Below are 20,733 nucleotides of genomic sequence, written 5' to 3'. Positions count from 1 at the left end.
AGCTGACACCAGCGCTAGGTACAGCCACCCAGAGGCTTGTTAAATTGATAACTGCCACTAAAAATGCCTGCTGGCATTCATTAAAGAGGCTTCATGGCATGTTGGTGGCCAGCACTTGAACTACTGTTCCCTGCACACAGCAACCAGTTGTTTGGGAGTAATCATGGCATTAATGTCAATTTCAAGTGCTGCTTAAAAGAATACTGATCATTTCATAATCATTGCTGTTGGAACTGTGAAAAGGACTTTTGGAACATATTGGGAAAATTTCTGGGACATTTTTTCAAGGCTTCAAGGTGTGGTATAGAGAAATGGGACTCCATGCAGGATAGGATGAGGGCAACAAAATAATGGACAAGTTTTAATTATAGTTTATATTGGTATGGAACTCACCATCCATCAATTGAATTCATCTGAAACAAATTAATGATCATTCATCTCATTACAGGTTGTGGAGTTTTGCTGTGTGTAGAATGGCTGCTCCATATGCATACATAACAACAAAGTAACTCATTGTACATGAAATGCTTTGAGATGATTCTGAAAGACTTTAAATAAACATGGCTTTCTTTCTTAGACTAAAGTCATGCATAATGTAGAGCTACTCTTCTGAAAGAAGCATGTCCTTATCTCATAAGCAACATATTGACATGCCTCACAAAAAATACCCTGGAGAAAATTTGTTGAGTGTGGAAATCATAAAGACATTCTTTATATACATCTTATGTCATGTATTTTTCACATTACCCACAGGTACAGAAGACCTAAATATTTCAATAAACACTTTGACATATTTAACTGCAAGTAAAAGGTAGATGGTATATGTATCAGTGTTGACCTTAGTGTGTCAATGACTTATATAAACAACCAGCATAACTTTATAGAAATGGTAATATTTTCACATCAAAAAATGCTTCACTGTGGCTTGTGTTGAGGCCAGATTGATTTAAAGTTCGTCTTTCTCTTTTTATGTCTATATAGCTCCTTGTAGCCAGCCAATGGATGAAGGTTCCTGTTCACAATATCAGCTGCTGTGGTATTATTCTCCAGAAGGCAATGAATGCAGACCATTTGTATACAGTGGCTGTGGAGGAAACAGCAATCGTTTCCCTTCAAAGCAAGGGTGTATAGATAGATGTATGGTAAGAAAAAAGGTAATGTTGATTTATTTTTCTGAACTCATCAATTTCAGTTCAAGTTTTAAAAAATTGCATTTTGTCACTCTTGGCATCATGCGTTCCTGAGCAAACTGAACCATTATTCTAATGCACAGTAAGACTTATCCAGCTTTGCTCCAATCATAGAAAAGCTAAACAGGCATAAATTTCCCATTTCCCACACATTTGGCTTGCCTAAGTGACAATGATAATATGAGTAGTTTTGTACACTTTGTTCCTGCACACTCAAAGCTGGGTTGAGATTTGACCATATGCATTTCTTCTGTAATTCTTAAAATAAGCAACGACTTTCATCTCATCAGTCTGTACTTGATTCAGTTATAGGCAGTAAATGTGGAAGAACAATGTTCCTGTCCAGTGTGCCTCCCAGTCATTGTAAAATAAAGTTTAGCATGGAAGTTCACAAGATGTTGAAAAAATAATTGGAGTCCACATTAATTTCATTCTGACGTGGTATAAAATACATTTTATCTGTCCTATTTTAGAATTGCGAACTGCATGAGCAGTTCTATGGAAATCAGACTGAATAAGGATTAATTCAAACAGAAATGTCTGAACAGTCTGTGGTCTGCAATAATAGCCCCGATGTTTACAGGACCCCGTGTTCGGAGATATGGACAGGAAGCTCAAGAGTACAGGTTTCCTGAACATCTTGCAGGTTTTAACTGTAGGACATCATTTAAATTTTCCCTTCATTCCCACCCAACATCAAGCCTGATTGACAGGCTGGCTATCTGTAAGACTAGAAAGGCTGAAGCAGAAGGAAGAGAGGTAGAGATCGTGGGGGAACAAAATGGTGGTCGGGAATGGGGTGCAATGGTGGTGGGGGAGGGGGGAGATGGTGGTTAGGAATTCAAGATGGAATTGAGGGACGATCACACGGGAAAGGATCACTGTGGGGAGACAGGTGTTTACAGGTTAGCTTGTTGGGCATAGAGGAAATACATCTCCTCCTTCTGGCCCACAAGCAGTGCTTTAAATGTTCTTGTCATATGGATACAACCATCCCATTTCCTTTTTCCTGCCAAAATTCCTGAGGCCAAAGAAATCTGGTCAACGTTAGTTAAAAATAACGCTGTTAAATATGTTAAGATGGCGGCCTGAAGCCTCCTTAACAGCTCTCGCTGGCAGACCCACCTCATTAGAGCAGGTTAGTCACTTGACCCCTGTCCCACCTCCATTAAAAGTGAAAGTGAGCAGATTTGAGGCAGGTTAAAGTTGTTTGATTTTTTTTATTTTAATTTGCCACACACCCCAAACCCATCTATTTTTGGAGATTAAAATTACTCCCAGGACTTCTGAGCTTGCAGCACCTGAGGAATTTTCTGCTAAGGAAGTTAATCAGTCAAGAAAATATAATGCAGATAGGTGGTGGTTTTGTCACTGGGCTAGTAATCCAGAGATCCAAGGTAACACTCTGGGGATTGGGTTTGAATCCCTGTGGCAGATGGTGGAATTTTAATTTAATCAATAAAAATCTGAAATTAAATGTCTAATGGTGACCATGAAACCATTGTTGATTGTCATTAAAAATCCATCTGGTTCACTAATCCCCTTTAGGGAAGGAAATCTTCCATCCTTACCTGGTCTGGTTTACACGTGACTCCAGACCCACAGCAATGTGGCTGATTCTAAAATGCCCTCTGAAATGGTCTAGCAAGCCACTCAGTTGTATCAAACCACTAGAAAGTCCAAAAAGGAATGAAACCAGACTAGCCACCCACCATTGACCTACGCACCAGAAACGACAATGACAAACTCAGCCCTGTCGACCCTGCAAAGACCTCCTTACTAACGTCTGGGGGCTTGTGCCAAATTAGGAAAGCTGTTTCACAGATTAGTCAAGCAACGGACTGACATAGTCATACTCACGGAATCATACCTTACAGATAATGTCCAAGACTCCACCATCACCATCCCTCAGTATTCCTGTCCCATTGGCAGGACAGACCCAGCAGAGGTGACAGCATAGTGGTATACAGTTGGGATTCCTCAATATCGACTCTGGACCCCATGAATTCTTATGGAATCAGGTCAAACATGGGCAAGGAAACGTACTGATTACCACATACCGCACACCACGCACAGGCCCTGCACCCCTCACCCACTCAGCTGATGAATCAGTACTCCTCCATATTGAACACCACTTGGAGGAAGCACTGAGGATGGCAAGGACACAGAATGTACTCTGGTGGGGGACTTCAATGTCCATCAGCAAGGGTGGCTCAGTAGCACCACCACAGACTAAAATGGCTGTGTCCTGAAGGACATAGTTGCTAAACTGCATTGCGGCAGGTGGTGAGGAAACCAACAAGAGGGAAAAACTTACTTGACCTCATCCTCACCAACCTGCCTGCTGCAGATGCATCTGTCCATGACAGTATCGGTAGGAGTTACCGTCGCACAGTCCTTATGGAGACGAAGTCCTGTCTTCACATTGAGGATTCCCTCCATCATGTTGTGTGGCACTATCACCATGCTAAATGGGATAGATTTTGAACAGATCCAGCAACTCAAGATTGGGCAGCCATAAGGTGCTGGGGGCCATCAGCAGTAGCAGAATTGTACTCAATTGCAACCTTAACCTCATGGCCCGGCATATCTCCCACTCTACCATTACCACCAAGCCAGGTTCAATGAAGAGTGCAGGAGGGCATGCCAGGAGCAGCACCCGGCATACCTAAAAATGTCAACCTGGTGAAGCAACAACACAGGACTACTTGCATGCCAAACAACATTAGCAGCAAGTGTCAGACAAAGCAAAGTGATTCCACGATCAACGGACCTGATCTAAGCTCTGCAGTTCTGCCACATCCAGTCGTGAATGGTGCTGGACAGTTAAACAACTCACTGGAGGAGGAGGCTCCACAAATATCCCCATCCTCAATGATGGGGGAGCTCAGCACATCAGTGCAAAAGATAAGGCTGAAGCATTTGAAACAACTTTCAACCAGAAGTGTCGAGTGGATGATCCACCCCTGCCTCCTCCTGAGGTTCCCAGCATCACAGATGCCAGTATTCAACCAATTTGATTCACTCCACATGTTATCAAGAAACAGCTGAAGGCACCAGATAATGCAAAGGCTAAGGGTACTGACAATAATCCGGCAATGGTACTGAAGACTTGTGCTCCAGGACTTGCTGCACCCCTAGCCAAGTTGTTCCAGTACAGCTACAACACTGGCAACGACCAAGCAATGTAGAAAACTGCCCAGATATGACCTGTATACAAAAAGCAGGATAAATCCAACCCGTCCAGTTACCACCCCATCAGTCAACTCTCAATCATCAGTAAAGTGGTGGAAGAGGTCATCAGCAGTGCTATCAAGAGGCATTTGCTTACCAGTAACCTGCTCACTGATGCTCAGTTTGGGTTCTGCCAGCATCACTCAGCTCCTGACCTCATTATAGCCTTGGTTCCAACATGGACAAGAGAGCTGAACTCCAGAGGTGAGGTAAGAGTGACTATCCTTGATATCAAGGCAGCATTTGACCAAGTGTGGCATCAAGGAGCCCTAGCAAAACTGGAGTCAATGGGAACCAAGGGGAAAACTCTCCGCTGGTTGGAGTCATACCTAGCACAAAGGAGATGATTCTGGTTGTTGGGGGTCAGTCATCTCAGTTTCAGGACATCACTGCAGGAGTTCCTCAGGATAGTGTCACCATCTTCAGCTGCTTCATCAATGACTTTCCCTCCATCAAAAGGTCAGAAGTGGGGATGTTCCCTGATGGTTGCACAATGTTCAGCACCATTCACGACTCCTCAGATACTGAAGCAGTACATGTCCAAATGCAGCATGACCTGGACAACATCCAGGCTTGGGCTGACAAGTGGCAAGTAACATTCACCCCATACAAGTGCCAGGCAATTACCATCTCCAACAAGGGTGAATCTAACCATTGCTTCTTGACATTCAATGACATCACCATCGCTGAATCTCCATTATCAACATCCTGGGAGTCACCATTGACCAGAAACCGAACTGGACTAGCCATATAAATACTGTGGCTACAGGAACAGGTCAGAGGCTAGGAATTGTGTGGCAAGTAATTCACCCCTTGACTCCCCAAATTTACAAGGCACATGTCAAGAATGGAATACTCTACACTTGCCTGGATGAAGGCAGCTCCAAAAACACTCAAGCTTGACACCATCCAGGACAAAGCAGCTGCTTGATTGATACCTCTTCCACAAACATTCATTCCCTCCTCCACCGATGCACAGTGGCAGCAGTGTGTACCATCTATAAGATGCACTGCAGCAACTCACCAAGGCTTCTTAGACAGCACCTTCCAAACCCACAACTACAGCCACCTAGGGCTGCAAACACTTGGGAAAGCCACCGCCTGGAAGTTCCCCTCCAAGCCACTCACCATCCTGACTTTGAAATACATTGCTGTTCCTTCACTGTCACTGGGTCAAATCCTTGGAACTGCCTCCCTAACAGCACTGTGGGTGTACCTAGACCACATGGACTGCAGCAGTTCAAGAAGGCAGCTCACCACCACCTTCTCAATGGCAAGTAGGGATGGGCAATGAATGCTGATCTAGCCAGCAAAGCCATATCCCGTGGACGAATAAAAAAAAGTATTTTTGAATTTGGCAGAAGCTAAGGAAAATATTTGCAAAATCTTTCTTCAGAAAATTAAATGGGTTAAAGACTAAAATAAAAGCAAAATACTGCGGCTGCTGGAGATCTGAAACAAAAACAAAGTACTTGAAAAACTCAGCAGGTCATAGAGCCGTAGAGTTATACAGCACAAAAACAAGCCCTTCGGCCTATTGTGTCCGTGCCGGCCATCAAGCACCTATCTATTCTCATCCCATTTTCCAGCACCTAGCCCATAGCCCTGTATGCTACGGTGTTTCAAGTGCTGATCTAAATACATCTTAAATGTTGTGAGGGTTTTTGCCTCTACCACCCATTCAGGCAGTGTATTCCAGATTCCAATCACCCCCTGGGTGAAAAAGATTTTCCTCAAATCCCCTCTAAGCCTTCTGCCCTTTACCTTAAATCTATGCCCCCTGATTATTGCCCCCTCCGCTAAGGGGAAAAGTTTCTTCCTAACCACCCTGTCTATGCCCCTCATAATTTTGCATACCTCTATCAGGTCCCCCCTCAGCCTTCTTTGCTCTAGGGAAAACAACCCTAGCGTATCCAGTGTCTCTTCATAGATGAAACCCTCCAGCCCAGGCAAAATCCTGGTGAGTCTCCTCTGCACCCTCTCCAGTGCAATCACATCCTTCCTATAGTGTGGCGACCAGAGCTACACACAGTACTCCAGCTATGGCCTGACTAGCATTTTATACAGCTCCAACATAACCTCCCTGCTCTTATATTCTATGCCTCAGCTAATAAAGGCAAGTATTCCATATGCTTTCTTAACTACCTTATCTACCTGTGCTGCTGCCTTCAGGGATCTGTAGACATGTACACCAAGGTCCCTCTGATCTTCTGTACTTCCTAGGGTCCTACCATTCATTGTGTATTCCCTTACCATGTTAGTCCTCCCAAAATGCATCATCCCACACTTCTCAGGGTTAAATTCCATTTGCCACCGCTCTGCTCATCTTACCATCCCATCTATATTGTCCTGTAATCTAAGGTTTTCCTCCTCACTATTTACGACACCACGAATTTTCGTGTCATCTGCAAACTTACTGATCGTACTTCCTATATTCACGTCTACATCATTAAACAACAAGGATCCCAGCACTGATCCCGGCGATACACTACTCTCTTCCAATCACAACAACAACCTTCAATCATCACCCTCTGCCTGCTGCCACTAAGCCAATTTTGGATCCAATTTGCCAAATTGCCCTGGATCACTTGGGCTCTTACCTGCTTGACCATTCTCCCACGTGGGACCTTGTCAAAAGCCTTACTAAAGTCCATGTGGACTACATCAACTGCACTACCCTCGTCTACACAATTAGTCACCTCCTCGAAAAATTCAATCAAATTCGTTAGACATGGTCTTCCGCTGACAAAACCATGCTGACTATCCCTGATTAATCCCTGCCTCTCCAAGTGGAGATTAATCCTGCCCCTCAGAATTTTTTCCAATAGTTTCCCTACCACTGATGCTAGACTCACTGGCCTGTAATTACCTGGTTTATCCCTATTACCCTTCTTGAATAATGGTACCACATTTGCTGTCTGCCAATCCTCTGGCCCCTCTCCAGTGGCCAGAGGGGATTTGAAAATTAGTGTCGGAGCACCCGCAATCTCCTCCCTTGCCTCACATAGCAACCTGGGATACATCTCATCTGGGCCTGGGGATTTATCCACTTTTAAGCCCACTAAAACCCCGAGTTTTTTGAGTAAGTGACAAAGATGATCGACGATGGAAGGGCAGTGGATGTTATCTACATGGATTTCAGTAAGGCCTTTGACAAGGTCCCTCATGGCAGACTGGTACAGAAGGTAAAGTCGCACAGGATCAGAGGTGAGCTGACAAGATGGATACAGAATTGGCTTGGTCATAGAAGACAGAGGGTAGCAGTGGAAGGGTGTTTCTCTGAATGGAGAGCTGTGACTAGCAGAGTTCCATAGGATCAGTGCTGGGACCTTTGCTGTTTGTAATATACATCAATGATTTGGAGGAAAATGTAACTGGGCTAATTAGTAAGTTTGCAAATGACACTAAGGTTGGAGGAGTTGCAGATAGTGAAGAGGATTGTCAAAGGATACAACGGGACATAGATCGGTTGGAGACTTGGGCGGAGAAATGGCAGATGGAGTTTAATCCGGACAAATGGGAGGTAATGAATTTTGGAAGGTCTAATACAGGTAGGAATTATACAGTAAATGGCAGAACCCTTAAGTGCATTGACGGGCAGAGGGATCTGGGTGTACAGGTCCACAGGTTACTAAAAGTGGCAACGCAGTCAGGAAGGCATATGGCATGCTTGCCTTCATTGGCAGGGGTATTGAGTATAAAAGCTGGGAAGTCATGCTGCAGCTGTATAGAATCTTGGTTAGGCCACACTTGGAATATTGCGTGCAATTCTGGTCGCCGCATTACCAGAAGGATATGGAGGCGTTGGAGAGGGTGCAGAGGAGGTTTACCAGGATGCTGCCTGGTCTGGAGGTTATTAGCTATGAGGAGAGGTTGGAGAAACTTGGATTGTTCTCACTAAAGCGACAGAGATTGAGGGGCAACTTGATAGAAGTTTACAAAATTATGAGTGGTGTGGCCAGAGTAGATAGAAGCTTTTTCCCAGGGTGGAAGAGTCAATTACTAGGGGACGTAGATTTAAGGTGAGATGAGAAAACTATAGAGGAGATGTGCAGGGCAAGTTTTTTACACAGAGGGTAGTGAGTGTCTGGAATTTGCTGCCAGAGGAGGTGGTGGAAGCAGGTACGATAGTGGTGTTTAAGAGGCAGCTTGACAAATATATGAATAGGATGGGAATAGAGGGCTACGGACCCCGGAAGTGCAAAATGTTTTAGTTGACAGGCATTGTGATCAGCGCAGGCTTGGAGGGCCAAAGGGCCTGATCCTGTGCTGTACTTTTCTTTGTTCTCTTTGTACCCCCTCCCTTTCAGTGCTAATTTGATCAAGCATATCATAGTACCCCTCCTTGATTTCTACACCTACATCGTCCTTCTCCATAGTGGACACAGATGAAAAGTAATCATTTAAAACCTCACCTTACCTACGTCCTCCGGCTCCAAGCACAGTTTGCCACTTTGGTCCCTAATGGGCCCTACCCTTTCCCTGGTTATCCTCTTGCCCTTAATATATTTATAAAATGCCTTGGGATTTTCCTTTATCTTGCCTGCCAGTGCTTTTACATGCCCCATCTTCGCTCTCCTAATTACTTTTAAGTACCCCCCCCTACACTTTCTACACTCCTCATGGGCTTCCGCTGTTTTCAGCCCAGATAAATCCCCAGGCCCAGATGAGATGTATCCCAGGCTGCTATGTGAGGCAAGGAAGGAAATTGCGGGGGCTCTGACACTAATTTTCAAATCCTCTCTGGCCACAGAAGAGGTGCCAGAGGATTGGAGGACAGTGAATGTGGTACCATTATTCAAGAAGGGCTGTAGTGGTAGACCAGGTAATTACAGCCATAAGCCTTTTTTTTACCTTATCCAATCCTCTATATCACTTGACATCCAGGGTTCCCTGGATTTGTTGGTCCTACCCTTCACCTTTACAGGAACATGTTGACCCTGAACTCTCACTATTTCCTTTCTGAATGATTCTCACTGATCTGAGGAAGACTTTCCTACAAGTAGCTGCTCCAAGTCCACTTTGGCCAGATCTTGTCTTATCATATTGAAATCAGCCGTCCCTCAATTCAGACCTTTATTTCCAGTCCATCTTTGTCCTTTTCCTTAACTACCTTAAATCTATAGAGTTATGGTCACTATCCCCGAAATGCTTCCTCACTGACACTTCTACCACTTGCCCAGCTTCATTCCCTAAGCTTAGGTCCAGTACCGCCCCTTCTCTTTTAGGACCTTCTATGTGCTGGTTCAAAAAGCTCTCCTGGATACACTTCAAGAATTCTGCCCCCTTTAAGCCTTTCACATTAAGACTATCCCAGTTATTGTTGAGGAAATTGAAATCCCCTACTATTATTACCCGATTATTTTTACACTTCTCTAGGATTTGCCTACATATCTGATTATCTGCTCCTCAATCTCCCCTTGACTATTTGGATGCCTATAGTACACTCCCAACAAAGTGATTGCCGCCTTTTTGTTTTTAAGTTCTACCCATATGGCCTAATTTGAGAAACCTTCTAAGATACCATGCCTCCTTACTGCAGTAATTGATTCCTTGATCAATAGTGCAATGCCATCTCCTCTTTTACAACACCACCCCCCCCCACCGTCATGCCTGTAGATTCTATACCCTAGAATATTGAGCTGCCAGTCCTGCCCTTCCCCCAACCATGTCTCTGTGATAACAACAATATCATATTCCCATGTGTTAATCAATGCCCTCAATTCATCTGAATAACTTGTAAGATACCTTGTGTTAAAATAGATGCAATCCAGTCTTGCATTATTCCCTTGTGCCTTAACAGGTCTGTATTTGCTCTGCCTTCTAGACTGACTTAGTTTCTCTTCAATTTTTGGCTGTGCATCACCCCCTATTGGTACCTTCACTCTGTATCTCATTCCCCTGCCAAATTAGTTTAAACTACCCCCAAAAGCACTAGCAAACCTCGCTGCAAGGATATTGGTCCCGTTCCAGTTCAGGTGCAACCTGTCCAACTTGTACAGGCCCCATCTTCGCCAGAAACAGACCCAGTGATCCAGAAAACTAAAGCCCTCCCTCCTGCACCATCTCTTCAGGCAGAATTTTATGGCTGACATGCAGGTGGCGAAGCCCACACGTCAGCGCTTAAAATGTCGTGCGCTGAAGTCAGGCGAGCGTCCTGACGTCAGCGCACGGCATCACGATATTTAGATGGGCGGGCACACTATGAAGGCCCATAACACGGCAACTGACGCTGATTTTGAGGAGCTCGTGTGATTTTTGCCTCGGTGCATGGGCTCAATGGGCAGGCGGGTAACTGATTTTTTAACAAACCTCATCCACGAGCGGGATATATGGGCTCAGAGGGGTTAGTAATGTTTTATCTGAAGTATTTAATGCAGAAAGTGTTTTAAACTTGCCTGTGTGATTGTTAGCAGTTCAGATCGATTTCCAGTAGCTTTCTCTATACTTTGAAGCTTCAGTTCAGCACTCTGCAGACAGTAATCTTAATCAGGCCTGCAGCTTTCCAGAGGCCTCCATTTAGCCTGGGTATGAGTTCTGACCTCTGCACTAGAGGCAGCTCCTCTGAGAAGGAAGGGAGGGATAAAATAAGGAGGAGGCCAGGAGTGGACAATCAGCCTCCAAGGGAGCCACCTTTGGGAGGCCAGGCGCAGGTACAAGGGGCACAGGGCCAAGAGGTTGTTCAAGGTGGAAGGAGTCGCAGAAGACGCCACTATCCTGCTGCCAGGGTATACAGGCGGCGAAGCAGCTACCTCAATATGACTGAGGTGCAGTGCTAAAGGAGGCTCCAACTGTCAAGGGGGACAATGAACCATATCTGTCAGGTGGAAAAACTCAGCAGGTCTGGCAGCATCGGCGGAGAAGAAAAGAGTTGACGTTTCGAGTCCTCATGACCCTTCGACAGAACTTGAGTTCGAGTCCAAGAAAGAGTTGAAATATAAGCTGGTTTAAGGTGTGTGTGTGGGAGGCGGAGAGAGACAGAGAGGTGGAGGGGGGCGGCGTGGTTGTAGGGACAAACAAGCAGTGATAGAAGCAGATCATCAAAAGATGTCAACGACAATAGTACAATAGAACACATAGGTGTTAAAGTTAAAGTTGGTGATATTATCTAAACGAATGTGCTAATTAAGAATGGATGGTAGGGCACGCAAGGTATAGCTCTAGTGGGGTTTTTTTTTTTTAATTTTTTTTTATAATGGAAATAGGTGGGAAAAGGAAAATCTTTATAATTTATTGGAAAAAAAAGGAAGGGGGAAACAGAAAGGGGGTGGGGATGGGGGAGGGAGCTCACGACCTAAAGTTGTTGAATTCAATATTCAGTCCGGAAGGCTGTAAAGTCCCTAGTCAGAAGATGAGGTGTTGTTCCTCCAGTTTGCGTTGGGCTTCACTGGAACAATGCAGCAAGCCAAGGACAGACATGTGGGCAAGAGAGCAGGGTGGAGTGTTAAAATGGCAAGCGACAGGGAGGTTTGGGTCATTCTTGCGGACAGACCGCAGGTGTTCTGCAAAGCGGTCACCCAGTTTACGTTTGGTCTCTCCAATGTAGAGGAGACCACATTGGGAGCAACGAATGCAGTAGACTAAGTTGGGGGAAATGCAAGTGAAATGCTGCTTCACTTGAAAGGAGGGATTGGGTCCTTGGATGGTGAGGAGAGGGGAAGTGAAGGGGCAGGTGTTGCATCTTTTGCGTGGGCATGGGGTGGTGCCATAGGAGGGGGTTGAGGAGTAGGGGGTGATGGAGGAGTGGACCAGGGTGTCCCAGAGGGAGCGATCCCTACGGAATGCCGATAAGGGGGGTGAAGGGAAGATGTGTTTGGTGCTGGCATCATGCTGGAGTTGGCGGAAATGGCGGAGGATGATCCTTTGAATGCGGAGGCTGGTGGGGTGATAAGTGAGGACAAGGGGGACCCTATCATGTTTCTGGGAGGGAGGAGAAGGCGTGAGGGCGGATGCACGGGAGTTGGGCCGGATACGGTTGAGGGCCCTGTCAACGACCGTGGATGGAAAACCTCGGTTAAGGAAGAAGGAGGACATGTCAGAGGAACTGTTTTTGAATGTAGCATCATTGGAACAGATGCGACGGAGGCGAAGGAACTGAGAGAATGGGATGGAGTCCTTACAGGAAGCGGGGTGTGAGGAGCTGTAGTCGAGATAGCTGTGGGAGTCGGTGGGTTTTTAATGGATATTGGTGGACAGTCTATCACCAGAGATTGAGACAGAGAGGTCAAGGAAGGGAAGGGAAGTGTCAGAGATGGACCATGTGAAAATGATGGAGGGGTGGAGATTGGAAGCAAAATTAATAAATTTTTCCACGTCCCGACGAGAGCATGAAGTGGCACCGAAGTAATCATCGATGTACCGGAGAAAGAGTTGTGGAAGGGGGCCGGAGTAGGACTGCAACAAGGAATGTTCCACATACCCCATAAAGAGACAGGCATAGCTGGGGCCCATGCGGGTACCCATAGCCACACCTTTTATTTGGAGGAAGTGAGAGGAGTTGAAGGAGAAATTGTTCAGCGTGAGAATAAGTTCAGCCAGACGGAGGAGAGTAGTGGTGGATGGGGATTGTTCGGGCCTCTGTTCGAGGAAGAAGCTAAGGGCCCTCAGACCATCCTGGTGGGGGATGGAGGTGTAGAGGGATTGGACGTCCATGGTGAAGAGGAAGCGGTTGGGGCCAGGGAACTGGAAATTGTTGATGTGACGTAAGGTGTCAGAGGAATCACGGATGTAGGTGGGAAGGGACTGGACAAGGGGAGAGAGAAGGGAGTCAAGATAACGAGAAATGAGTTCTGTGGGGCAGGAGCAAGCTGAGACGATCGGTCTACCGGGGCAGTTCTGTTTGTGGATTTTGGGTAGGAGATAGAAGCGGGCCGTCCGAGGTTGGGCGACTATCAGGTTGGAAGCTGTGGGAGGGAGATCCCCAGAGGAGATGAGGTCAGTGACAGTCCTGGAAACAATGGCTTGATGTTCAGTGGTGGGGTCATGGTCCAGGGAGAGGTAGGAGGAACTGTCTGCGAGTTGACGCTCAGCCTCCGCGAGGTAGAGGTCAGTGCGCCAGACAACAACAGCACCACCCTTGTCAGCGGGTTTGATGACAATGTCAGGGTTGGACCTGAGACAATGGAGTGCAGTAAGTTCAGAGAGAGACAGGTTAGAATGGGTGAGAGGAGCAGAGAAATTGAGACGACTAATGTCGCGCCAACAGTTCTCAATGAAAAGATCGAGAGAAGGTAAGAATCCAGAGGGAGGGGTCCAGGTGGAGGGAGAATATTGGAGATGGGTAAAAGGATCCGTTGAACTGGGAGAGGACTCCTGCCCAAAGAAGTGAGCCCGGAGACGAAGACGGCGGAAGAAGAGTTCAGTATCATGCCAAGCCCGAAATTCATTGAGGTGAGGGCGTAAGTGTATGAAACTAAGTCCTTTGCTGAGCACTGAACGTTCAGCATCGGAGAGGGGAAGGTCAGGGGGTATAGTGAATACACGGCTGGGGTTGGGATTGGAAGAAAGGGTGGGGACGGAGGGACAGGCAGGGGTGGAGGGTCCTAGATGGGTGTTGGTGTCGATGAGTTGTTGGAGCTTGCGTTCCTTAGCACTTGAGAGAAAGAGAAAAAGTTTCTTGTTGAGGCGTCGGATGAGCCGAAGGATAAAATGAAACTGGGGGCATGCGCAGCTTTGAAAAAGGGTACGGCGGTGCTGCTGGAGGGAGAGGTCGAGTGTGTTCAATAGGCGGCGCATGGCACTGAGTGTGGATTTCAGAATGTGACGGGAACAGCAGTCCGAGAAACGTTTTATGTCCCGGAGATACCTGTAATTCTGGGTGGGTTCGAAACATGAGGGGTGGAATTTCAGTTGAAATCCACGTGGGGTAAGTCGGAGACGGAGACAGTCACTGAGAAAGGAGCTTTGGCTGTGAAAGCGGGTTTTAGTAAACACCTTGTCAAACACTAGGAGGGAAATGGAAAGCAAGGAAGGTGAGCAAGACAACAGAGAGATATGGAAATCTTGTCGCAGAGAGGAACAGAACTTCTTCAAGGAGGTAGGCATTTCTTGAAGAGCAGTGGCAGTCAATTAAACACAGAGACACTTCCTCCTACCTCTCCCTGGACCATGACCCCACCACTGAACATCAAGCCATTGTTTCCAGGACTGTCACTGACCTCATCTCCTCTGGGGATCTCCCTCCCACAGCTTCCAACCTGATAGTCGCCCAACCTCGGACGGCCTGCTTCTATCTCCTACCCAAAATCCACAAACAGAACTGCCCCGGTAGACCGATCGTCTCAGCTTGCTCCTGCCCCACAGAACTCATTTCTCGTTATCTTGACTCCCTTCTCTCTCCCCTTGTCCAGTCCCTTCCCACCTACATCCGTGATTCCTCTGACACCTTACGTCACATCAACAATTTCCAGTTCCCTGGCCCCAACCGCTTCCTCTTCACCATGGACGTCCAATCCCTCTACACCTCCATCCCCCACCAGGATGGTCTGAGGGCCCTTAGCTTCTTCCTCGAACAGAGGCCCGAACAATCCCCATCCACCACTACTCTCCTCCGTCTGGCTGAACTTATTCTCACGCTGAACAATTTCTCCTTCAACTCCTCTCACTTCCTCCAAATAAAAGGTGTGGCTATGGGTACCCGCATGGGCCCCAGCCATGCCTGTCTCTTTATGGGGTATGTGGAACATTCCTTGTTGCAGTCCTACTCTGGCCCCCTTCCACAACTCTTTCTCCGGTACATCGATGATTACTTCGGTGCCACTTCATGCTCTCGTCGGGACGTGGAAAAATTTATTAATTTTGCTTCCAATCTCCACCCCTCCATCATTTTCACGTGGTCCATCTCTGACACTTCCCTTCCCTTCCTTGACCTCTCTGTCTCAATCTCTGGTGATAGACTGTCCACCAATATCCATTACAAACCCACCGACTCCCACAGCTATCTCGACTACAGCTCCTCACACCCCGCTTCCTGTAAGGACTCCATCCCATTCTCTCAGTTCCTTCGCCTCCGTCGCATCTGTTCCAATGATGCTACATTCAAAAACAGTTCCTCTGACATGTCCTCCTTCTTCCTTAACCGAGGTTTTCCACCCACGGTCGTTGACAGGGCCCTCAACCGTGTCCGGCCCATCTCCCGCGCATCCGCCCTCACGCCTCCTCCTCCCTCCCAGAAACATGATAGGGTCCCCCTTGTCCTCACTTATCACCCCACCAGCCTCCGCATTCAAAGGATCATCCTCCGCCATTTCTGCCAACTCCAGCATGATGCCACCACCAAGCACATCTTCCCTTCACCCCCCTTATCGGCATTCCGTAGGGATCGCTCCCTCCGGGACACCCTGGTCCACTCCTCCATCACCCCCTACTCCTCAACCCCCTCCTATGGCACCACCCCATGCCCACGCAAAAGATGCAACACCTGCCCCTTCACTTCCTCTCTCCTCACCGTCCAAGGACCCAAACACTCCTTTCAGCATTTCACTTGCATTTCCCCCAACTTAGTCTACTGCATTCGTTGCTCCCAATGTGGTCTCCTCTACATTGGAGAGACCAAACGTAAACTGGGTGACCGCTTTGCAGAACACCTGCGGTCTGTCTGCAAGAATGACCCAAACCTCCCTGTCGCTTGCCATTTTAACACCCCACCCTCCTCTCTTGCCCACATGTCTGTCCTTGGCTTGCTGCATTGTTCCAGTGAAGCCCAACGCAAACTGGAGGAACAACACCTCATCTTCCGACTAGGGACTTTACAGCCTTCCGGACTGAATATTGAATTCAACAACTTTAGGTCGTGAGCTCCCTCCCCCATCCCCACCCCCTTTCTGTTTCCCCCTTCCTTTTTTTTCCAATAAATTATAAAGATTTTCCTTTTCCCACCTATTTCCATTATAAAAAAAATTTAAAAAAAAAATTTAAAAAAAACCCCCACTAGAGCTATACCTTGAGTGCCCTACCATCCATTCTTAATTAGCACATTCGTTTAGATAATATCACCAACTTTAACTTTAACACCTATGTGTTCTGTTGTACTATTGTCGTTGACATCTTTTGATGATCTGCTTCTATCACTGCTTGTTTGTCCCTACAACCACACCCCCCCCTCCACCTCTCTCTCTCTCTCTCTCTGTCTCTCCGCCCCCCACACACACACCTTAAACCAGCTTATATTTCAACTCTTTCTTGGACTCGAACTCAAGTTCTGTCGAAGGGTCATGAGGACTCGAAACGTCAACTCTTTGCTTCTCCGCTGATGCTGCCAGACCTGCTGAGTTTTTCCAGGTAATTCTGTTTTTGTTTTGGATTTCCAGCATCCGCAGTTTTTTTGTTTTTATATCTGTCAGGTGATTGGCCTTAAGATCTCCCCTAAATGAGTGGGTGGACACTCCATGCCAACGGCTCTTAAGGTCACAGTTGCGCTCCACTTCTATGCATCTGGCTCTTTCCAGAGCTCGGTGGGTGATCTTTGCAGTGTCTCCCAATCAGCTGTCCACACTTGTGTCAAGGAGGTTACAGACACTCTGTTCAAACGTGCATTGACCTTCATCCACTTCTGCTGCGACCAGGCAAGTCAAGCACAGCGAGCCAGAGGCTTTGCGACCATTGCTGGCCTCCCCCGCATCGAGGGTGCAATAGACTGCACACATGTGGCCATCAAGGCGCCAGTAGTTGAGCCCGGTGCCTTCGTCAACAGAAAGGGCTTCCACTCCATGAACGTGCAGATAGTGAGTGATCACAGGATGCTGATTCTACAAGTTTGTGCAAGGTACCCAGGCATCTCCCACGACGCCTACATCCTCAGACATTCCCAGGTGCCAGCGCTCTTCAGTGCTCCAGCTCGGCTGGATGGTTGGCTGGTGGTGATAAGGGCTATCCCCTCAGAAGGTGGCTCATGGCGCCTCTTCACCATCCAAGAACAGAAGCTGAGGAGTGCTACCATAGGAGCCACAGCACCACAAGGGCTGTGGTGGAGAGAGCCATCGGTCTTCTCAAGATGCGCTTCTGATGCCTGGACAGCTCACGGGGCGCATGCAGTACCCCCCAGATTGCGTCTCTGTGATAGTGGTAGCATGCTGCGCTCTGCACAATCTTGTGCTGGTAAGGGGGGATGCAGTTGACAATGAAGACCTTGACACAGTGGATGAGACTGCACGTGATGAATCCAGCAGTGGCTCAGAGGATGAGGAAACACAGGGCAATGATGAGGAGCAGCACACCGACTCGCTACTACATCAAGGAGGCAGGGACATCCAGGACACTTTAATCCAACGAACCTTCAGCTAGCTCCACACACATGGATCTGCAGGACCAGCATGTGGCACTTATGAGGTGGAAGATGTAGCACCTCAGCTGCAACTAAGGGCTTAGTACAGAAACATCAATGTCCACTGAAACACTCATGATATATCTGTGAAACATACAAATGCAGCACAAAGGAAACAACCTCAGCCATGGTCAGAAAAGTGGACTTTATTGCCACCAAAATAAAGCACAAACGTCGCTCTGATGCACATAATGATATATTCCCTAATCTAGGGCCAACATAAAATCACCAGTGACAAACCCATGGAGTGCCTAACGTGCTTTATGCTTATGTTTGCAGGTGCTACATCTAGGTGTCGCCCCATCGTTCGGAGTGGCTTGTGAGACAGCCTGCTGACTCTGCTATCCTATTGGCCTCGATGCCTTTGGCAGCCGTTGTCTGGCCCGTGAAGCCTGTAATGGCCCCTCCTGGGAGGGAGTGGCCAGTTCCAGAACTGGCACCTCCCAAGTTGTCGCAGCCTCAACGGATGCAATGGTCACCAGCAGAGGGGCGGAGGAGCTGTTGCCCTCATCCGGAGCGCCTTGAGAGGAGCTTGCAGCGAAGAGAGGCAGCTTCTGCGCTGACGTGAGGTCACACTGGACTTCCCTGCTCACCGCAGATGGATGGGCACTGACTTGGTGCCCAGAACATCTCTCACGTTGCGAATGACCACCGCTGTGACGGCTTGCAGGTCAGAGCGTAACCCAATCAGAAGATTCTCAATCTGCTGGAAGCCCCTCTCCATGAGAGTCACCAATCTCTCAATGTAGGAAGCCTGAAGCTCTGTTCTGAGGTTCATGCCATCACTGACACTCTGCCTGGATTTCTCCACCACAGAGACCAAGTGAAGCACACCCTCATGCAATGCTGCCAGATGCTCCCATGCACCCTGCCACTTGTCCTGCAGCTGCTGCATGACTGACATCTCCAGAGGCACATCATCACTGCCCGACTCAGCATATGCCTGGTCCCCTGCAGTCCTCCAGCTGCTGGCGCCATCGGCGCTATCTGTCCGTGCCATCTCCTCCAGCAATTGTGAAGTGCCCTCTCCACTGTGCCTCGGGACACTAGCGGACATCATAATCCCCGCCGCTGGTGCCTGGCTCGCTGAAAGGATGTGATGCAAGTTGCAAGTGTTGGCCCTCAGGTGTGGAGGGGGGGCTCTGGCCTTGGTGGCGGCCATGCGGTGGTGATGCTGAAATTAACAACCAGATCAGTGCATCAGTTAGCGTTCAGTCAGTAACACCTTTCATCCACCCCCCCCCGCCCCCCCCCCCCCCCCCCCCCCCCCACCCAGCCTCATAATGCGCTCACCCTTCAAGAATCTAAAGAGGTGAACATTGGTGGGGTGGTAAATAGTCAACATGAGGCCCAAACATTATACACACAAACAGACAGGCTGGTCAGATGGCCTAAGGAATGCCACATGGAATGTTATGTGGATAAATGTGCGGTTAAGCACTTGGGCAAGACAAGCAAGGTACGGGAATACATGAGTAATGGAAGAAGGGCAGCAAGGCAGGCATCGGAGAACCGAGGGGCACAGTGGCCCCCCACTGGCCTACCTGCAGCCTGCGCCCCCCCCCCTCCTGCTCCTCTACCCTCAGCTTTTCTGATGCCCGGTCGTTGGCCATGGTGAACAGCCTAAAGGAGGCTGCCTGGCCATTCTTTGTACAGACTGCCGGTTCCCCATTGGAACCGGCGGTCTGACCACGCCCTCCGCTGATTTGAATTTCCCTCTGAACACGGGAGTCTGAAACGCATTGGGCGGACCTTAATTAGCCCGCCCGCGCAAAATGGTGGCACGGCCTGTTTTGCCGGCAGGGATCGGCTCTCTGCCCGCTGCCGATTCGGTCGAGCCCGCCCACCCAACAAACGCAAAATTCAGCCCTTCATCTGTGGAGAGAGAAACAGGATTAACATTTTGAGTTCAATGTGACTCTTCTTCGGAACTTAAAGTTAACTCTGTTTCTCTCTCCACAGATGCTGCCAAACCTGCTAAGTTTTTCCAGCACTTTCTGTTTTTATTAATGATCTGGGTTAGTTGGATTCCTGACTTGTGGTAACAATGGGCTTGATGGGCCAAATGGCCTTTCCTGTTTCCCTCCTTTTAAAATTTTTCTCATCAGCAATTTTCCTGGATTTTGGGTTCCCATTGCATGCTGATCCTTTTTTGCACAGTGGAAAACTTAGTATTCACATGTCGGGGAGGGGATTTTAAGTTGATCTGTTTCTAAATCCAGTTACCCCACCCTGGTTCTGTAAGCCTTAATACACTTGCCTAACAAAAATTTCCAAAATGGTTCGCTCTTATTTCACACCCAGACGACTGATTATGTTAAGTGGAAGGGATCCTCCTGATTCCTTCGGCAACGTATTGGATAGGCCTTTTCTGAAAGCCATGTAAGATCACTGTCTCTAATTTTGTTTCTTTATTGCAGGATAGACACCAGGAAGATAAATGATGACCTCCCTCTTTGAAAAAAAAATATATTTTTTGTACCTTGAGCCAGTAACAAATTGATGTCAATGAATGTCCCTCTGCATTGAACAAGATAAGATAACGAATAACAAATTGAATAAGATGGCAAGAAAACTTTTTCTGAAACTGACAGATCCTGCTGCACAAATGTCAGCAGCTGGGAAAGTTCTAACTCTGGAGATGTTCATGTATAAGAGTTTCACAGAAATTGCTGTGTGACTTTGACTACCAGGGTTAGTGCACCAATGACCCATGTATTTGATTTTTTTCCTGCTTAGATTTTCAGAAATAAAAGAAACTTTAGATTTCTCATTTGCTATTCCTAATGGTATGTGGGTATTTTTTATTTTTCTTCCCATGTTTTATTTCAAGATACTAGACAAAATTAAAATGGAAAAAATACGGGCAAATGCTTAACAAGTAATGTTGAGTTATAAAGATGTTTAAATTTTTAAAATGTCAGAAGCTTTATTTTAACAAGTGAAAAATTATACACTGGTTTTCACAATATCGTACTGATATATATT

The 20,733-nt window shown here is 47.3% G+C and overlaps 1 protein-coding gene across 1 annotated transcript in view; it reads left to right on the top strand.

Annotated features, from left to right (window-relative positions):
• Positions 1 to 20,292, top strand: part of LOC121286153 (collagen alpha-1(VII) chain-like) — a 190,725-nt gene extending 170,433 nt beyond the window's left edge. The window contains exons 24-25 of the mRNA XM_041203134.1: positions 982 to 1,154; positions 20,166 to 20,292. Coding sequence (XP_041059068.1) covers positions 982 to 1,154; positions 20,166 to 20,189 — 197 coding nt within the window. The 3' untranslated portion in view covers positions 20,190 to 20,292. The remainder of the gene's footprint in view (positions 1 to 981; positions 1,155 to 20,165) is intronic.
• The last annotated feature ends 441 nt before the right edge of the window (positions 20,293 to 20,733 follow it).

Source organism: Carcharodon carcharias, chromosome 13 (genome assembly GCF_017639515.1).
Source record: "Carcharodon carcharias isolate sCarCar2 chromosome 13, sCarCar2.pri, whole genome shotgun sequence".
NCBI lineage: Eukaryota > Metazoa > Chordata > Chondrichthyes > Lamniformes > Lamnidae > Carcharodon > Carcharodon carcharias.
Note: the sequence above shows the minus strand (reverse complement) of the source record. Positions and strands in the feature narration are given on the sequence as shown.